Source organism: Pyrus communis, chromosome 8 (assembly GCF_963583255.1).
Source record: "Pyrus communis chromosome 8, drPyrComm1.1, whole genome shotgun sequence".
Classification (NCBI taxonomy): domain Eukaryota; kingdom Viridiplantae; phylum Streptophyta; class Magnoliopsida; order Rosales; family Rosaceae; genus Pyrus; species Pyrus communis.
This window is the reverse complement of record NC_084810.1, coordinates 13,539,652-13,559,772: the sequence shown is the minus strand read 5'-3', so window position 1 is coordinate 13,559,772 and position 20,121 is coordinate 13,539,652. Positions and strand designations below refer to the sequence as shown.

At 37.4% G+C, this 20,121-nt stretch overlaps 2 protein-coding genes across 3 annotated transcripts; one reads left to right on the top strand and one right to left on the bottom strand.

The window, feature by feature from the left end:
- The first annotated feature begins 6,218 nt into the window (after positions 1-6,218).
- On the top strand, positions 6,219-8,092 carry LOC137742000 (uncharacterized). Its single transcript, XM_068481726.1, has 3 exons — positions 6,219-6,557; positions 7,437-7,622; positions 7,730-8,092. Exons 1-3 carry the CDS (start codon positions 6,324-6,326, stop codon positions 7,886-7,888), a joined length of 579 nt encoding a protein of 192 aa, XP_068337827.1. The 5' UTR covers positions 6,219-6,323; the 3' UTR covers positions 7,889-8,092.
- Positions 8,093-8,186: 94 nt separating this feature from the next.
- On the bottom strand, positions 8,187-14,309 carry LOC137741999 (transcription factor E2FB-like). 2 transcript variants are annotated; one of them, XM_068481724.1, is made up of 14 exons: positions 13,919-14,309; positions 11,940-12,132; positions 11,712-11,771; positions 11,494-11,579; positions 11,329-11,417; positions 11,146-11,200; positions 10,192-10,244; positions 10,004-10,054; positions 9,821-9,869; positions 9,632-9,697; positions 9,467-9,543; positions 9,125-9,347; positions 8,844-8,910; positions 8,187-8,734 (listed from the first exon to the last, which is right to left on the bottom strand). In XM_068481724.1, exons 1-14 carry the CDS (start codon positions 14,108-14,110, stop codon positions 8,598-8,600), a joined length of 1,398 nt encoding a protein of 465 aa, XP_068337825.1. In that variant the 5' UTR covers positions 14,111-14,309; the 3' UTR covers positions 8,187-8,597. The 2 variants fall into 2 exon arrangements, with proteins under 2 accessions (XP_068337825.1, XP_068337826.1); XM_068481725.1 differs by having other exon boundaries at positions 11,940-12,129.
- Between the last annotated feature and the right edge of the window lie 5,812 nt (positions 14,310-20,121).

Here is a 20,121-nt window from a genome sequence, read left to right as displayed (position 1 = left end):
TTCATGTAGAGAGAGAATTTTAGTACGGTTCGAAGAAGTCACAACTGAGGTATGTTTGGTTAACCTCCAAGATATTGCAGTGTCTCCAACGGTAAAGATGTAACCCATTTAAGAATGTGCCTTATGTGGGCAAGACAAGTACCTATCGCCAGCATAAACAACAAGGTGAGAATCAACCCAAGGTAATGGACAATCCAGTGTTTGCGTAGAGGTGCATTGCTATATCTTGCTAAAAGATTAACAGCGAAGAATATGTTTGGTCTAGTGCATTGAGTTAAGTACAATACAGTGCCAATTGCATTGAGGAAATGAACTTTAGGCTCCAAAACCTATTCCTTATCGTCTTTAGGATGGAAATTATCTCATTACGTTCGGACGACCATAGGAGTGCTCAAAGGCTTTGTTGTATCCTCCTAAAAATGACGCAACACCGTCTGGTCTAGTTTGATTGATGGACAAGAATACCATCCGAGCAATGCTTGATCTTCAAGCTAAGACAATATTGAGTTTTTCCAGGATCTTTCATCTTAAATTCTGACTTCATGTGCGCGAGTGTTCTCTAAATCTCTTCAGAAGTCCCAATGAGATTCATGTCATCGACATGAACTGCAATGATAGCAAATATGGAATGTGACTTCTTAATGAAAACGCATGGGCATAATTTGTTATTCCTATACCCATGACTAGTCAAATACTCACTCAGACAGTCATAACACATCTGCTTGGATTGTTTTAACTCGTATAGTGAATGCCTCAATCTAATCGAGAAGGTGTTTTGTGGCCTATAACTATTTAACCCAGTTAATTTAAGTCCTTTAGGAACTTTCATGTAATTTTATGTCAAGATCTCCATAGAGATATGTTGTTACCATGTCCATGAGCTGCTAAGTATTTCAGAAACTACCAAATTGATAAGGAAACGGAACGTTATTACATCCATTGTGGGGGAATACACCTCCTCGTAATCAATCCCAGGGCATTGAGAGATGCCTTATGTCACTAGGCGTGCCTTGCATCACACTATTTCATTATTCTCAATTCGCTTCCTTACAAAAATCTACATGTTGCCAAAAGACTTCACATGTGGTGGTATAGTAGTTACGGGCTTAAACACCTTGCGTTTCGCAAGTGAATCGAGTTTGACCTGGATTGCTTGTTTCTAGTTTGGGCAATCTGTTCAATTTCAACATTCATCAATGAAATGTGATTCAATGCCATCACTCAGCATGATATCAGTAGCTATTGCATATGCGAATGCATCGCTGACTATTATCTCATTCCTAATCCAAACCTCATCCAAGCTAGCATAGTAGACTGAAATTTAACAATTCTCAGGAGAACGATTCATTTCTTCAAGGGCGCTTGCATAATCTAGAATAATCTCATGTGTTGAAAAAGATAAGTAGGTGATGGTTGGATTCACACTAGTACCACTAGTTTGTATTGTGGGTTTCTTTTTCTGAGGATGTTAATCATTTGATCCAATTGGTTTGCCACACTTCTAGGAGGGAGAAGATGATTGGCTAGCCGATAGTATACTGGGATCGACCATTAGGTGTGGGAAACCGCCCCCAAGTGGTTGCTTAGACACGTTAGTGGCATCCCGTCCTTCATGGACAGTGGTTCGACATACGTCAGATATAGCTATCTTTACAAGCACGTTTGAAGTTGGTATATTTGTGCTCGTCACCTTCACTAGATCGGTAAAAGTATTTGGCATGGTTTGAGCAATATTCTGAAGATCTAGAATTCGTCGCACTTCAGTTTCAAAATGTGAGGTGTGGTGATCCAAATGAGATGTAGTGGGAGTCATCCATGATAATTTACGTTATTCTTCAAGAACGATGATGTTCTTATCTCCCCCTAATGACAGGAAGACTGTCTCATAAAAGTAATGTATTAAAAGGCGAAGGTGTGGGCAAAGCATTCGATGGATAGCCTTGCCTAAGCATGACACATGAGGCGGCTAAATTTTTTTAATCTATATATGTTTTTATATATTATACATATAATCGTATTAAAAATAATACTTTGTAAAACAAACATCCATTATCAATTTGTCATTCAAATCCATTGTTATTTGAAAGATACTATCATCTAAATTCATCATTCAAAGGTAATATCATCCAAATTCATCATTCAAAAAAGTAATACAAACAAAGAAAACATTCATCCAAATCCTCGTCATCTAAATCAAAGACAACATCATCCTCTTCATTGCCAAGTCTAGATGAACTTGTAGGGTATGTCATCAATTCATCAAATGAATCTTCCGAATCATACTCCAAATTTCTTTGCCTTGAGATTTCTTCATTAACCCATTTTCTTTTGTATGTAATTGGACCTCAAGGTTGAGTAGGCCCGTGAGGAAGAGTAGGCTCATGATGAGGAGAGGAGGAGAAGTAGGCTAACGACGAGGATGAGGAGAAGGAGGAGGAGTAGGCTGACGAGGAGGAGGAGAAGATTCTCTAGGCTCTCGAATGTATGGGTCACCTTCATAAACCGGGAGTGGCATATTACTTACGACCTCAACATTGTACAATGACTCATCCCCGAGCCATGTAGGATCTTCGGGAAGAAAAGGATCTTTTGTCTCTGTTGTCCATTCATCATCGGAGGCAATTTCTTTCACAACAGTGGGATCACACTTCTTCCTCTTTTTAAGACTTGTCCCATGCAAAGCCAAATTGTACTTCACATAGGCTAAAGCATTAAGCCTTTTGTGTTCAAGCTTATTCCTCATTTTTGTATGAATCTACACATAAATCAAATAAATGTAAAAATTAATTCTATTGCTCAAGTTTAATCATCTTAAGCAAAAATGACACATAAAATACAAATAATATATTTACTTACAATATGAAATGTGCTCCAATTCCTCTCACATCCCGACGTACTACGAGTAAGGCTAAGAACTTGGATAGCAAACTTCGTTAACTCGGGTGCTTTTGTCCCAAAGCGCTCCCACCAAGCCGCTAAAAAAAAATATTAGTTAGGTAAGTAATTTAAGGGTTAATGATAAAAATATATTAACAATTGACTAATTAAATCTTACTTGGTGTTCGTCTTTTCCTAGTTTGCATAGCCATAGGATCTGCAAATTCACCAACTTTGTTATCATATAAATCCAATTGGATATCCGCATCTTCACGTTCTTTCCTATTCCCAAGCATCCTATCCATGCAAGCTAACAACCCACTTTGCACTTTGCCACTATTTGAGAAATTATCCTCGTACCGAAATTGTGGATTCAAGTAGTAGCCTGCCACATGTAGTGGTTGACAAAGTTAATCATCCCATCTACTATCTATCTTTCTCCTAATAGGCATAAATTTTTTCTCCGCATTGTTTAGAATGTTTGCAATTTTCTCTATTGCAGCATCCATCAACTCATATATAAAACCCATAGGGGTCTCTCCTCTGAGTCAACCTCTCTCAAGACATAAACATGAGGAAGAACACCCTTAATGCAAAAGAAAACTCTACCCCAAAACTCGCGATCATGTAGCACGTGATGCTTAGCCAACTTTGCTTCACGGGATTTTGCATATGTACTTTCTGACCATTCTTCAAAGGAAAACAAAGCAACAAGATTTTCCTTTTACTTTTATAAGCTTTGAAGTGTAAGGAAGGAAGTGGCAAACCTAGTTAGCATCAGATGAAGAATTTCCAAATTGTTGGTGTACTTTCTCATCAAAGCTAATACCCATTGATTCCCATATAGATACTTTGAAATACACCTAGCATATTTGCGTGTGTCATCAAACCATGTCATCTTTGAAGTACCTCTAGCATCAAATCAAAGCAATGAGCCAAACATGGAGTCCACCACACCTTCTCTTTCCTCTCCAAAAGTTTTTCCCCCGTATTCATGTAGTTCGAAGCATTGTCGGACATAACATGAACCACATTCTCCTTACTAGTTTCTTGAATAACATCATCCAAATAGTCGTACAACAAATCTTCATTTTCAATGGAGGCCGATGCATCAACCAATTTCAAAAAGCAAGTACCTTGTGGCGTATTGACAAGAAAGTTTATTAGACACATACTTTTGCCGTCCGACCATCTAGACATAATATTGCAACCATATCTCTTCCAAGCCTTTACATGTTCTTTCATCATGTTTTGTACATACTCATCTTCTTCTTTAAGCATCCAAATTGTCGGTTTAGGGGATGCATGTGTGTAACTTTGAGGATACGGTGCATTATAGCTCATCCAAGGTGTCCAAAATGATCATGCCAAAGCAAAGTTTCAAGTGCAATACCTGAGGCAGGGCCGGCTACATAGTGGCTCTCTATGGAATGGAGCGGATGGTTGTAGTGTAAAATCCTGTGACGCTCCATCTTCTCTAGAATACGCTTATGTTCATATTCATAGGAAGTGATGCAAAGAAACTCAATTCCATTTTCTTCAAAGGTTTCAGTGTAATAAATATTATCTCGAATGTCTTTAAAGTTGAACGGTGTTTTTCCGGAACATGGAGAATAAAGAGCCTCTCTAATGGTCACTGTAGTACTATTGGAAAACATTATACGGGCAGTGTCATATCCCTCAATCAGGTTAGAAGGGCCTGAAAGGGTTGTCAAAGGTGATATTTTAGGTAGTAAAATAGATGCGTTCACAAAAAATAGTGTGCATGGTTGCACTATTTGCCAAACAATTAACTTCCTCAATAGTCATACCTAGATATAAATTAATTGAATTGGTCGCAAGTATTAGAAAATTTGAAAATTTTCATTCATTCAATTAATTATTTGAGAAAAAAATCCATAAATTCAATATCCAAAAATTAAAACAAACACTAAACCAATAGTCGAAATAAAGCAAGTTATTTCAAACTTAAACCAATAAATTAAAAGGGGGTTCGACCAACATGGTGAATTCGGCCCAAATGGTGTATTTAAACCAATGTCTAAGAATCTATTTTTCAAGCGGAGCTGATGCTTCCTGAAAGTAAGAAACCACTATCTTCATATCTTCAAGTTCCACCACTAGAGCAAAATTTGTTTTAAACTTTTGACGACGTAAATGATACTTAGCTAGGACCGTAGCGGGAGATCGACATACATCGTTCTTCGAACCACATCTATAACACATATATGTATCCATGGTGTTATGTGTTTTGCCTTTATTCTGAAGTTTTAGATTTTGGGAGCAAGGTTGTGGTGCTTTTGGGCCCTGTTTCCTCCTTAAATTGGCCTTCACTTTATCGACCTTGATCTTTTGACTTCTGCCATGCCTACATGCCTGGAATGGCGATTCAGGCACATCGGTCGAGTCATTAGGTCTAGCATGGTGATTTTCCATCACAACTGGCTCTGTTTTTCAATAAAAAGTAAGATAGAGATCAAATATGAAAATTTGGTAAACATATTTGCCCTATATTATTAATGCATGACAATATTAGTGGCATGGAAGGTAATAGGTCTTCTCCAAGAGATCATGTTCGGTCAAGTCCTCATTACAGAGCTTCAATAGTGATTTGATTCGACAAACTTTATAATTGTATTCATTCACAGACTTAAAATCTTGGAAGCGTAATGTTACTAGTCGTGTCTTACTTAAGTCAAAAATATATCTCCTTGGTGATCAACATGATCTGCCAAAGCGATTCATAAAGCTCGTGGATCCTCTATAGCAAGGTACTCGATCTACAGTGCATCATGCATATCCTTCATATGAAGATCATGTACAACAAATGCAACAGATAAATGCATCCAGGCCTTCAGATCTAGCCTTCATGATCTACTGTAATAATTATAAATTGATAATTTTAGTTGCTGGATTGCGGGCCAGCAAGGAAGAAACGGGCGAAGAATAAGCCCAATTGCCTAAAAGAAATCAGGCGCTCAAATCGTTGGTGGTCCAAATTGGTCCAAATTGGATTTCAATGTAGAACTTACACAATCGCGTATTAAATAATATTCAAAACACATACGAACAATTTTGTATATGCCTAAAAGAGGGCCATAAATTCCATATCACAGGACATTGCCATTTTATCTCAAATTTTCACACAGATAGATGGACCAAGATCATATGGGCTCATCACCATGAGATCCATTATCCCTCTGTCTTTTGTTTTGGTTCTCAAGCAAGCCTACAAGTTTAAAGCCCACTGCACAATCCCCCAATGCGTGCATTGACAAAATCGTGAAGGGATAAAAAAAGAGCGACTTGTACTGCCTTATAGCCTCATGTATTAAGCTTCCCGTTCAGAAATTTCTGAGCCATCTCTTTTCCTCCTCAAAACATAACTAAACACTGAACGATGTTTGACTAGATAGAAAATACTTTAAATTTTAGTTGGCAGAAAAATGGCATCAGCTCTGGCCTCCCCTTGTCTTCCTTCGGCTTCTTTCTTCAACAACAGTGGAAGTTCAAGATTTTGCTGCTGTCCATCATCGGTTCAAGCATCCAAGTCCATATCTTACTCGAAACGTTTCGGAGTCAGAGCCCTCAAGGAGAAAACCGAGGATACAAAAGCCCCATCTGCAGATTCAGCCGACGAAGTTACTAAAAAGTACGGCCTCGAAGCCGGTCTGTGGAAGGTATTCATCTCCTACCAATTTATTTTCTGTCATACTTATTGATAGACTTCAAGTTTCCTTGTCTATTGTTATGTAATCGAATTTAAGGAAAGTAAGTTTCGAATGATGAGTTTATAGAGTCTGATTCTGCTCACCCACCTGACCCATGTGTTTTCTGAGGGGAGGTGGGGCTACACAAGGGTTACGGCAGTGGCAGAGCCAGAATTTTTCGTGAGAGAGGCCCTTTCATGTGCATTGAGAAACAATTTCAAACGCATAACATGAGCAATTGAAATAATCATCACAAAACTGAAACACTCGTTAAATTTAATGGAGAGAATTAAAAGAAGCGTATAATACAACTAAGTGCGAGGTCGAGAGCAGGGTAACCTAAAAAAATTGAAATCATAAAAAGAAAATACAAAGAAATCTGGTTTGAATCCTTTGACAGAAAAAAAAAAAGAAAAAAAAGGGGAATAATGGTTGATTAAGTTGCTTTAGAAATAACAATAAAGTTGATTTTAAAACCCATCCCTGAGTTTTACTAAACCACAAAGACAAAACAAACAAAAATAGTAGAAAAATATAAAATACGACGTCGTTCGACTCAACTTCTTCACGAGGAAAGTTTATCTTCTTCTCATATCTCACGGTTCTATAATTGCAGGCTTGATGATGCTAAAAATTTATTACACAGTGGTCATAATGGGCCCGGAACCACTTTGGTCCCTCAGTGGCTCTGCCCATAGTTAGGGGATGAGGTTAAGCTTAATGGCTAGTTCGGCTTTATATATATTAGGTTGAAAAATAAGTAAAATAATATTTCGTCAATTCAATCTTGAGCTAGTTTGAGTAGTGGTGAAGTTTTGGATTGAACCATAATGTCATGGGAAAATGCAGATATTCAGCTCAAAAGAGGAAGGAAAGGAAGGAGAAGAGAAGTCAAAGGGAGGTGAAGCCAAGAAGCTGCTAGCAAAATATGGAGGGGCATACTTAGCCACATCCATTATTCTCTCTTTAATCTCGTTTTCCTTATGTTATGCACTCATCAGCGCCGGCGTCGATGTCCAGGCTTTGCTGCAAAAGGTACAACCGATCATCGTATCAACTCAACGCAAACTTGACTCGTTTTATATGTCACGTAATATATGTCCAAGAGCGTCCCTTCATTCTCTGTGTGTTTTTTTTTTTAGGTGGGAATTTCTGGCAGTGAGACCGGAGAGAGGGTTGGGACGTTTGCTTTGGCATACGCTGCGCACAAGGCCGCGTCCCCAATTAGGTTTCCTCCGACAGTAGCTCTCACTCCCATTGTCGCCCGATGGATCGGAAAGAAAGTTGAGAAGGAGGATTAGCTCCTGTGTTTACATACTGTATAAACCGGATTTTCGCCCTTAAATCCCTCGTTTGTAAAATCAACTGTACAAGTTCTTTAGTTTTCGTTTTTGTTTAGAAAAGGGCACGAATCAGACTCCTGGGCATGCTCATTCATTCGAATCAAATGTTTTGATGACTTGGATGATAATCATATAAAACAACTGCCTGGATTTTGGTGATCATCAACATCGCTTGAACAAGCTGCACTTGAGTAATTCAAAGCTTAAATTTACAGAGAGTAGGGGACTATACCCTTGAGTTGAAACCGAACTGTCATGAAGCAATTCGGCATCAGTATGATTGAAAACAGAACGAGGCGATTACACTAACATATTCTCTATTCAACGATATTCAGACTTTCTTGACTTCTTCACTCTGGTTACTCCAACAAATGCCTGCCGATTCTAATAACATACAGGATGTACTAACAATTTTAACCTCTTATTTGCCACTACGTCACAGAGATTTGTATATTACATAAATATACAACAAAACAGCTACCTCCACCTACCTTTACGTTGTTCCTTGGTCCTTCGATGGATCTTCCTGGAACACTTGGGCAGCTTCCAGAACCTTCAACCCAACCTCCACGGTGAAACAAATACAGGAGATGGTTGGTCATCATAGGTTCCCAAAAAACAAGTCTGCATCAGCAATTAGATTCATTTAACGAATCACTTCCAGGCTTCAAGTCTTTGTAGGGTTGCTGGTAGTGGAAGGTACTTCAATTAAGCTGGACGGTGGAGTTTGGGGACGTGGTGAACTGGCATTAACCAACGGATAATCTTGATCAAGTGCACCCAAATCATTCCATACAACCCCAGCTGTAGTTGATTTCGTCAAGAAATTCAGTATTCACTTTTTTACCAGTCAAGTATAAACTCAAAGAAAACTAAGTGAAAAGAAATGTAACATCTTTCAGCATAAGGATACGTTCCGTTCTCCACATGTCTGTGATACTAATATCAGCATCTGATAAAAGCCAGTAATCTGCATCACTCTGTAAAGGTAACCGAAAAAGTTGACACCCTATAAGTCAAAGTTATTCTCTTGCCAGTACAGCAAAAGTCATCTAAACATGTTGCGCCGCTTCATTGTAAATGATATTTCTGGTTGCCATATTTTGTAAAATTTTATTGAGCTTAAGAAATTTTTGTAGCATATTGCATCTTTCAAATAGGCAGTGGTAAAATCAATTAAGAAGCCAAACTTACATCAACATCTGAGGGAACAATCTTCATAATCCCACTAGTAACGTCCTGGGCAGCAGTAGGATCGGCAGACATTCTATGATCATCTGGTACCTGCATTTCAACATCCTTCCCTCTATCCTCTGCAACCATTGTTGCAGCTGGGTTTTCGTTAGCCCATGAAGTTGAAGGGATGTTTGTAGGTACTTCGACACCATTAATCTCCTCAAACTTCTCCTCAAATTGACTACAATGAGAGAGCAAGAGAGATCACTAAAATTCATTGTCATTTTTAACGTTGCCAGCAGGAGAAAACATTCATTGGTGTTCATAAAGTAATGATAATGGACCATGAAGCAACAATACCTGACAAGGTAAACATCTATAGGACCCATTGTGCTTCTCAAAAGCATCCTGTATCGCCTTTGGGGATAGTCAACGGCCTATTACATGAAAGAAAAGTTTGATTGAATAATAATGATATGCAAGCGAGTAGAGAAATTTTATGTACCATTTTGTCCTGAACTCTACCTCATCAGGATCTGGGACTTCAAGAGTGGTGCCGTGTGGAGCTTTAATTGCTATTAAGGTTTCATTCTGACAGAAAAAATAAATTGTAGATTCAGTTTAACAGCACAAATGAGAACATTTTGTTAAAAAATACAGAATGTGGAACAATGTCAGTTGCATTGATAAGAATAGCAAACAACAAAATTTTACCTGCAAGGAAGGTAAGCCTTTAATATCTTCTTCAGTGACAAAAAGCCATCTACCAAAGGAAAAAGGCAAATTGAGATAAGTGTGTGCATGGATTGCATTAGACTGGACAGTTGAAACTAGCCACGGTTGACCTTCCATGAAAAGTAACTGAATATTGGTGAACATAAAAGGATAAGACTTTACTTCTTATTGCTTTCATTGTCGCTCAGGTCCCTCAACCTTTCTTGCATTTCTCTGGACAATTTAATAGCCTCAGTACAACCCAGAGTTCACCAACAACAGAATAACAATAACACTAAAAGTAATAAAAGCAATAGAAATAATAAAAATAATAATAATAATAGAAGAAAAAGCAACATCAGCTAAGTAACCTTATTTGCTGATCTAATCTGCGCTCCTCGGTAGATAGGCTTTCAACTTGTGCCTAAAACCAATTATAAAATACTGTGAATGAGGCCATATCTTTACTTCAGATATACGCAAGGATTATTTTTGCTACTACTTTCAATGAACAGTTGGAAGATTTGATGTATGACCCAACAACTCGAATCTTATCCACCAACACCATTACAGTAATTAACAAGCACACCAACCAAAAGCCTTCGAAAACTTTTTCCAGTCAAGAAAACAAATCTTGCCCTTTCATGCCAGTCATTAAATTAAAATACATTACACCAAATTGGAACTGGACAGACGTGGGCTGAAATCTAGCAAGCTCAACTAAACAAAATCCTAGCAAAACTGTTTCTAGTCACAAACACAAATCCTGCTTTGCCATATCAATCATTCATATTTGAATTCATTACACTGGACTTGGGAATCAAAAAAACATGCTGACAGAAATCTACAACAATAAAAGTCAAGAGCAGGATTCTCTGCTTCGTCAGCCAATTCTTCATACTCAAATGGATTACACTAAAATTTGGAACCGTAAAAAACGTGTGGACTGCATTGACGTGACTGATGTCAGGGTTGAGTAATGATATCATGCTGGAATGTAAAAAAGGAAAGCAATTTGCATAAAAAATCGAAACAGTCATTAAAAGGGCCGTTGAATTCAGATTTATATGGCCATTAACTTCCTTACAAAGTCAATGCAGCCATTTCAACAAACTAATACTTTTGTTTTAGATCTGGAATCAACCTTGATGGTGAGGTTGGAGATTGACACGTCCAAAAACAAGAGAAAAAAAACATGAACACAAATACAAACGCAAACAGCATGAGTACTACTAAGCAAACAAAGATAAAGTGTCAAAAGTTGACCCAAGACTGAGTCATCGAAGTATGAGCATGCCAATAAAGAAGTTCACTTCTTCCCGTACCTGTAAACTAGGATAATTTTCATCCGCATCTCCTGTCCTCGAGACATCAAGTCCCCTAAGCAACCAATCACTCAGTTTAAGTAACTTCTAATGCACAGTGGATAATTGAATTTTTACAGCTTAGTAAAAAGTCGAAAGAAAAAAGCTGTTTAATTTCAGGAAACAAGGCTAAGAGTCCCTTACTTCCACTGAATTCTATTTTTGAGCTTCTTTTCTATGAGACCTATTCCTTCAAGAACATTTGTTATATCATATATCCGCCTCTTTTGGACCTAAAGGAAAAGAACACTTGTCATTAACAGACTATATTTACACAGGATACATTACAACAGAAAGGCAAGTAGTCACCTCCAAAGTATCAGCAGCTTTATTGAGATCTAGAATACCATCTTCCGCATGTTTGATCAGATTGATAAACTTCTTTGTTAAGAGACCTGTATGGAGACAATAGGGAATTTCCTTATAATACCAAACGACTAATGAAAATTATAACTTAATTTTCTCATGAAGAACCTAATTAACTAACTGAAAATCAGTTAACAAAAACATAGTAAATTGTTCGTTACCTAGGGAACTGTCAAAACGACACGGACCAGCCGGAGTAACATTAGCACCAGAAGGAGAACCTGTCAATCATACAGATTAAATGCTAGTGACAGACTAAGCAACTCTAGTAAATTATTGTAGCATCGAGTAATTCATTCTTCACCAAACAACTAATCCATTGTTCTAAGTCAATTTAAATTTTCCTCAGAATAAGTGGCTTGGCAAAATTTATTATTAGTAACACTCACCCACATTGGAAGCTGGAGTCTGCGGTCCAGATTTGCTGCACTTTGTAAGCCTTGATGCTTTGTTTGCCTTTCCAACCTTGGTTGCCACTGGAGTCTGGAGGGGGATGTTAGCTACTTCAGTGTATCCAGGAGCAGTTGTCCTATCGGTAGACTCAGCTTCGCAATCTACTGCATCACTCTTCCTTTTTAGCTGCTAAGTCACCATTCAGTTTTTCCAAAACATAAAATTAGCACCAATGAACAAACAATATCACATAAATAATTACAACATGAAAACAATGCCACTATTCTACGAAGAGAATGATTATTACAAGCAAGCAATTACATTAGATGCTAACAAAACATTTAAAACAACTTAAGTTTCAAGGGGACAGCACCACAAATTATAAACTAAAGGAATCATAAAATCAAAGTTCTACAGATCCAGTCTAATCTCTAGAGCATTCTCTACATAACCACAGCAGAGAAATAAACACCATTGCCGTTAAGGGAAAACCAATTGTTATTCATTCTCTTATTTCCTAAATCATATCTTCGATAAATTACATTTTACAAATTTCCTCTATAGAAAACAACGGTATTCGAAAATTTGTAGTAAGAACCAAATTTTCTATACTGCATAAGTAATGCAGAACACACAAAATCCTAAGCAGTATAACCACTTGCATTGAAAGGCAACTCCCAGAAGGTAAGTCGGGCCAAGAAGGCTTCATGAAAAATAAATAATTACTAATTATGATATACACCCCATATCAAGGAACATGCAAACTTTATTTTTGGAATAACTTTTGTACGTGCTGTTCACACTCGGATGCACTAAACACAGAGGTTGATCATAAGTAAAAAAAATAAAAAGAATCATGAGACAAACAACCAGTGCAACAACAAGAATTTAACTGTATCGGTATCCTTAAGAAGCCTGCCCCAAGATATGTACAGGGCCCTTCATGAAGAATTAACTTAAAAGCCTCCGAGAGGAACAGATACCAAAAAGAAACAGAGAGAGAGAGAGAGAGTGAGTGTTCCCAAATGATCCTATCTTCTATTGTAGATAAAACCACACGTTCAGTTATGATTCCACAGGATCAAGGGTCCTGAATACTGATGGTTCTTACTGTTGCTATGACAGATAAAGACGGGGACATTAGTAACATACGGTAATTTAGAGGTTGATATGTAGTATTTCATTCAGTCATCCACTGCCATTTGCAACGTCGTTCAACATAGTTTGGAGAGATTGGTCTAACAAATACCAAATCCAAGAAAGCCAGTGAGACAAATAGATATATACATGTATGCAGCAGACATTACTTCAATTACCAATGCTATCATTTTTGTTCGTTGGTTTTAATGCATCAAGGAGAAACATACAACGCAAAAATGAAAAATACATTTGGAGGTCTTTCGAATTGCTTTTAGCAGTGTCAAAAGTACATTTTATAGTGTTTGGAATAAATGAGCAACCATGATTTATGGGGTCAGTGGAGCACTTTAGTGGTTCCTTGAGAAATGCTCGATAAGTGTTTTGTCAAGAACTTTTATTTACAGTAAATTGATGCGCTCGTCACGAAACACAAGTCAACTAGTTAAAGTAAAGGGGTTAATGCATAATAGGATCGCAATTGTAGATTGTAACATAATATCACCACCCTTGCCTAATCTTTATTTACACATAACTATAAAACAACCGAATGCGCCTTTTCATTTTCCAACAAAATCTGCCTTAGATATTCCCCAACCGCAATCATACTAACAGCATTTAGAATTCCACCTAAAATCCCAATTACTAACATGATAACCCAGTCAAAACAAACAATTTGAACAAATCCAAAGCATTAGAACTAGTTCCAATCATTAATTTCAGCAAACTAAAACCCCTAATTAGTAATCACACTCACTAATTAAGCCGATCTCCAACAAACTAGTCCAAAAATTCATAAATAAATAAAAAATAAATATATAAAAAGACAACAACTCACAGGGGGCTTGACGGTTATGCCGTAGGTTTCTTGATCAGTGGATTGGCGGGGGTCGGGAAGGAAGCCGTGATAGTCTGCAGCAGCTGAAAACGGCGGTTTCATGGAGGAGAAGGGGAGCTGCCGCTTCGGGGGCTGCTGCATGATCGGTTCTAGCGGTTGCACCGGCAGGTTCGGAGGCCGAGAGCCAGACATCCAGCGACCCGACCCGATTGTGGGTTTTGAGGGTTTTTTTTTGGGAGGCGGGAGTGGGTGAGAGAGAAAAGGCGGTATCGGGAGAATTGGGAGGGAATTGAGAGAAAACGGAAAGGGAATTGAAATTGTAGGGACAGTTGAGGAGGTGGTGGGGCGAGTGGTGGGTGAGATGGTGAGATCTGGCGGCGGAGGTGGTGGTGGTGGTTGTGGTGGGTGGGTTTGGGAAAAATTAAAAAGCGGGAGGGAGGAGAGAGGGCGAGAGCAGAAAACGAGGGAAAGGAAAGAAGGAGGGAATTTGGTTCGGATATAAGATATGGAGGGAAGCAATTACCTTTTTCCTAATTATTTATTTATTTATTTATTTACTGTTTACTTATTATCTTAGATAAATAGAATATTCAATCGTTATCATATTTACTGAATGATTAGATTTGACAGAAATGTTGGTACCTGTCTGACCGATTGAATTGGGACCACAATCTCCCTCCATTATATTTTCTAAATTTTTTTTAATCTATTTAGGTCTGATATTTGTGTCGTATTTTTTTTATTCATGTCATTTTCGTGTCATACCCGATATCTTATTTGTGTCGTATATTTTTTATTCATGTCATTTTCGTGTCATACCCGATATCTTAACGGGTCGTATCGTGTAACACCCGTTAAAGTAAACGAGTAATATGACCTGATTCAAAATCGACCTATTTATATTATCAACCATTATATCCCGACCCGTTACCCATTAAAGAAAATATATTTTTAATCAATAAATAATGAAAATGAAAAACATAATTTGACCAAAAAAAATATAATACTAAATTAGTATATGCATATTACATTGTCACATAACTATTACTCTAAAACATTAAAAAAAATGTGTCTTTCAAGTATTATATAATCCAAAATAAGAGCCTAATGAACATTATTATAAAAGTAGCCTCTCTGCATGCGCTCACGCGCATGCGAGAGGCCTTATTTTAATCACGGGCGCTACGCGCCCCTAAAAGATGGGGTTTGCTTTAGTTATGTTTCTTGTTGTTTAACATTGTTGTTTCGTAAGAAATTGTTTTATGAATTGTGCATGCAGAGAGTCTTTTACCTATCTTCTCTAACATTACCTTCGCAAGCATGGTCCTAACCCTTCGAGACTATGGATCTTGAAATGCATTGAAGTTTCAAATAATGAGAAGATATGTGACATTTACTAACATAGTACAACATAAACTTACACCTTAATCCATGTGATAAGGAGTAGTTTTTTACAATATAAAGTTATCAATATAATTGTTTATTTGAACCATCTCTCCATAATTGTTTCTTGTAGAAATTTGTGGATGATCCTGCAATTGAAAAACCCAAATGTTTAGTAAAAACAACCAAGAGAAAACGGAAGCTAAAAGGAATCACACTAAAAAAAAAAAATCAATTGAAATTAAGCAATCACTGTGCACTTGATCGACCCTAAAGTGATGTGCATTTAAGAAACCATTTTGAAATTAAGCAGACATTGTTGTAATAGGAAAAAACCTCAAATGTGCAGTATAATTGAAATTAACTCCAAACATTTGAAATAAACTGTTAGGTAAGGTAAATGGAGGGGATTAAAGAATGCCAAAACCACAATAACTTCATATTACATTAACATTCTTCTTTTTCCACTCTTTGAGAATCAGTTGGCTTAGATCAGTTAGTTTTTACCCCAATAGATATCTCCCAACCAGGTGTTAAAATAGAGACACGTCTGTTTGGAATCTTATTAATAGGTAGTTCCTTTTTCATTTTTTGTGGATATTCTTGTAAATATCCTGAGAATGAAAACAAATAATTTTTTAAATTACCATAGCACACGTATAGCACATTAAGATAATTAAAATTGAAACTCACAATCTGAGTAATTATAATCATGAAGAGAAATTGAACGAAAGGGGAATCAAACTGTAACAATTGTTGCACCACGCCTAAATTGTCCAGTCCTATGCATAAACAAAACAAAAATCCAAAAAAAGAAAAAAGAAAAAAAAAGGAAGGAAGCAAGCAAAGAAAAATAATTTGTTAAACAATTAGAGTCGGGCAACTTCTTAAATAAGGCAGCAAAGAGTGTCATTTAATATCTATACACAACATAATGGATCATGATCATGACATGTAGATGATCATGATGAGATGATATGATATGATACATGCTTGTATGTGTGTGCATATAAGAATGTAGGCGAGGGAAGGAGGAGAGTGGTGGAATAGCATTTGACTTAGTTTCAGAATAGAGAGAGAGAGATAGAAACAGAGACGAAGAAAGAGAAAAAGGCAAGAATGAACAAAATTCAATCGTGTTGGATACAAATTTGACGTTCGCAAGGACACTCTCTTTGTCCCCCTTATATTTGGTTGTCTACAACTCTTTAATCTCCCTCTGTAAACTGAAAATTAGTTCTAAGAAAGAGGAATCTGTACCAGTTTGAGATGATGCTGGACGACAAGAGAAATCTGACGGAAATTCGGAAGAAACTTTGAAAAAACACGCTGAGGAGATTGGTCTGTGTAGGAGAAGAAAGTGAATTCGTTTACCTTTTTTGTATGCGTTGCGAGGGGTGGAGTGACTGTTGCTCACTTTAAACATGCGGTATATGGCAGTTTCGTCTCTGCAATTTGCAACTGCTGTGAAGAGTTCCATCTCTGCAGTTTGCAATCGTTGCATCTGCTGTTGGGAGTTCGTGGCTTCGTGCCCATCTGGAGTATTATTTTTCTTCTATTTATTTATTTACTTCTTGTTTTCTGTATAGTGGAAAGATAGAATGTGATGATGTAGTTATAGGCTGATTAATTTAAGGGAAGACAATGAATTTAAAGTGCGTGTGTTTTCATCTAGTGGTTCATAATTGTCATTCTTGTGATGGGTGCATGTAGTGTTTACGGTAGATAATTCTGTTTTTGATATTTTGTTTTTTAACTTGTAAATAATTTATGAATTGTATCATATTTATGAATTTAACCCTATTTTTATGGGCAGTTATCCAGTTGCTTTAGGTATGACATGAGGGCTTTCTTGGCATTTCTGAATGTTTCACCAAACTGGCCTTCTCCCTTTATATATATAGATACCAAATGTTCAAGGATATGGAAAATGAAAGAAGTTGCATTTCAAGGTTGAGGAACCTTGCACGTTTGTATATGCCTTAACACTTTTTATATTTGTACATTAATGATTATGAATTTTATTTATTTTGAACTCCCTTAGAAATACTATTTATGAGGGTTTGTACAGTTTTAAAATTCTAACAACGATGTACCCATACTCATAAAGTAGAGGATGTGATCATGAGCCTTTGTATATTCTTTTCACATTTTTCGCACTTGTAAATTAATTATTATAATTTTTTTAATCTGGTTGGTATTTTAAAATTACTTAACACCTATTGTAAGCCTATTTAACTGAACTATATTTAAGACTAGAGAGGGAGAGATGCCAGCGGCAAGAGAGAGAGAAAAGAGAGATTGAATTGTGAGGTATATGTTGTATCACCCCATTATGCCTTTATTTATATTAGTAGGATAGGTTAAATCCATACCTTTTTAGGATTACAACTCTAATAAAATATTAACTACTAAAGGGGAATATTCCAAGATATCCCTAGATACACTAGGATTTACACAATCATATTCCTATTCTAAATATGATTGCAACACTCCCCCTTGAGTATGGAAATACTCAAGCAAAACATCACATCAGATCTTCAGCAGTTGAGGTAGAACAGTTAATGAAGTTGGCGGCACAACGGATGAATGTGAGTCTCAAATTTAAAGAAAGTATGCATTGGTAGTAAAACTCACAAAACCTCGCTATGGTAAAACCTAATGCAAGTGAAAACCCATAGACTAAGGAGAAAAGTGAGAAGTATGCATAATGTCTAAAACAAACATCAAATAGGACGAAAGTAGTGAACTCAATGGAGTATAATCATCCTAGGATGAGTGCCTCATCAAAACCTCGTTAGGTAGCAAAAACCCAGTGGGAAAAATGCTCCTAATTGTAGGAAAAATAGTACATTAAGATCAAGTGAGTATGCTTCAAAATACTCTCCCTGAGTTAGACATAACTTCCAAATTAGAGAACTACAAGCAATTCAACTCAAATAATTTACATATACCGATTCCTTGGACGAACTTCTGAAAAGTAAACTTGGGCAATGACTTGATAAAGAGATCGGCCAAATTGTCCTGGGAACGAATTTGCTTGACTTCAATGTTCTGATGTTCTTGTTGCTGGTGAGAATAAAAAATTCAGCACTATGTACTTGATGTTGTCTATCTTGATGTATCCCTTCTTTGACTGCTCGATACATGTTGCATTGTCTTAAAAAAATCGTCGTAGAAAGGTTAATGACGGTAGTAAGACCACTAGTGCTTCAAATATGTTCCATGACTGCTCTCAACCAAAAGCACTCACATGATGCTTCATGCAGGGAGAAAATCTTAGCATGGTTCGAAAAAGTCACAACTAACGTTTGCTTGGTAAACCTCCAAGATATAGCAGTGTCTCCAACGGTAAAGACATAGCCCGTTTGAGAACGTTCCCTATATGGGTCAGATAGATACCAGCATTTGCATAACCAACAAAGTAGGAATCAACCCGAGAACTGAGGGGTTCGGCGGCTCCTCTCAAGGATTCGTGGGTGTCGAACAAACCCAAATCCGTCGTACCTTTGAGGCAGCGAAAAATGTCTTTAACACCATACCAGTGTCTGTGTGTAGACGCATTACTGTATCTAGCCAAAAGATTAACAGGGAAGGAGATGTCAGGTCTAGTGCATTGAGCCAAGTACAATACAGCAACAATTGCATTTAGGTATGGAACTTCATGCTCCAAAATCTCTTCCTTATCCTCCCTTGGACGGAAGGGATCTCGGTTAGCATCTAAAGTCCGAACGACCATAAGAGGACTCGAAGGCTTCACTTTATCCTCATTAAAATGTTGCAACACCTTTTGGGTATAGTTCGATTGATGTACTAGGATTCCATCTAAACAATGCTCGATCTCCAGGTCAAGACAATATCGTGTTTTCCTAAGATCTTTCATCTCAAATTCCGACTTCAAATGAACGGCAATTTCCTCAAGCTCTGCGAAAGTTCCGATGAGGTTCACGTCGTCAACATAAACTGCAACAATCGCAAATTCGGAATGTGACTTTTTTATGAACACGCATAGGCATAATTCGTTATTCACATAACCCTAACTTGTCAAATATTCACTCAGATGGTTATACCACATCCACCCGGATTGTTTCACACCGAAGAATGATATCCTCAATCTAATAGAGAGAGTGTTCCATGGTCTAGAACTATTTGAACCAGTTAATGGAAGTCCTTTTTGGAACTTTCATGTAGATTTCCGTATCTAGATCCCCATAGAGATACGCAGCTACCCCGTCCATAAGCTGTATATTCAGTTTTTCGGAAACTACCAAACTGATAAGGTAGCGGAACACTATGACGTCCATTACAGTGGAATACGTCTCCTTGTAATTAATCTCAGGGCGTTGAGAAAAGTCTTGCACTACGAGGCATGCTTTGTATCACACTATTTCATTTTTCTCATTACGCTTCCTTATGAAAACCCACTTGTAGCCCATGAGCTTCACATGTGGTGGGGTAGGAGCTATAGGTCCAAACAATTTACGTTTTGCAAGCAAATCAAGTTCAACCTAGATTGCTTGTTTCTAGTTTGACCAATCTGTTCTACATCGACATTCATCAACGGAATATGGTTCAATGTCATCGCTAAGCATGATGTTAGTAGCTACTGTGTACGCAAATACATCGTCAACAATCATCTCATTCCGATTCCAAACCTCATCCAATACTGCGTAGTGCACCGAAATCTTGCGATTCTCGGAATGTCAGGTTGTCTCATCTAAGACATCACTGTAATCTATAATAACCTCATAAGTTGGAACATATGAGTGAGCGATGGTTGGATTTAGACTAGGGTCACTAGTTTGTGCTGTTTTCCTCTT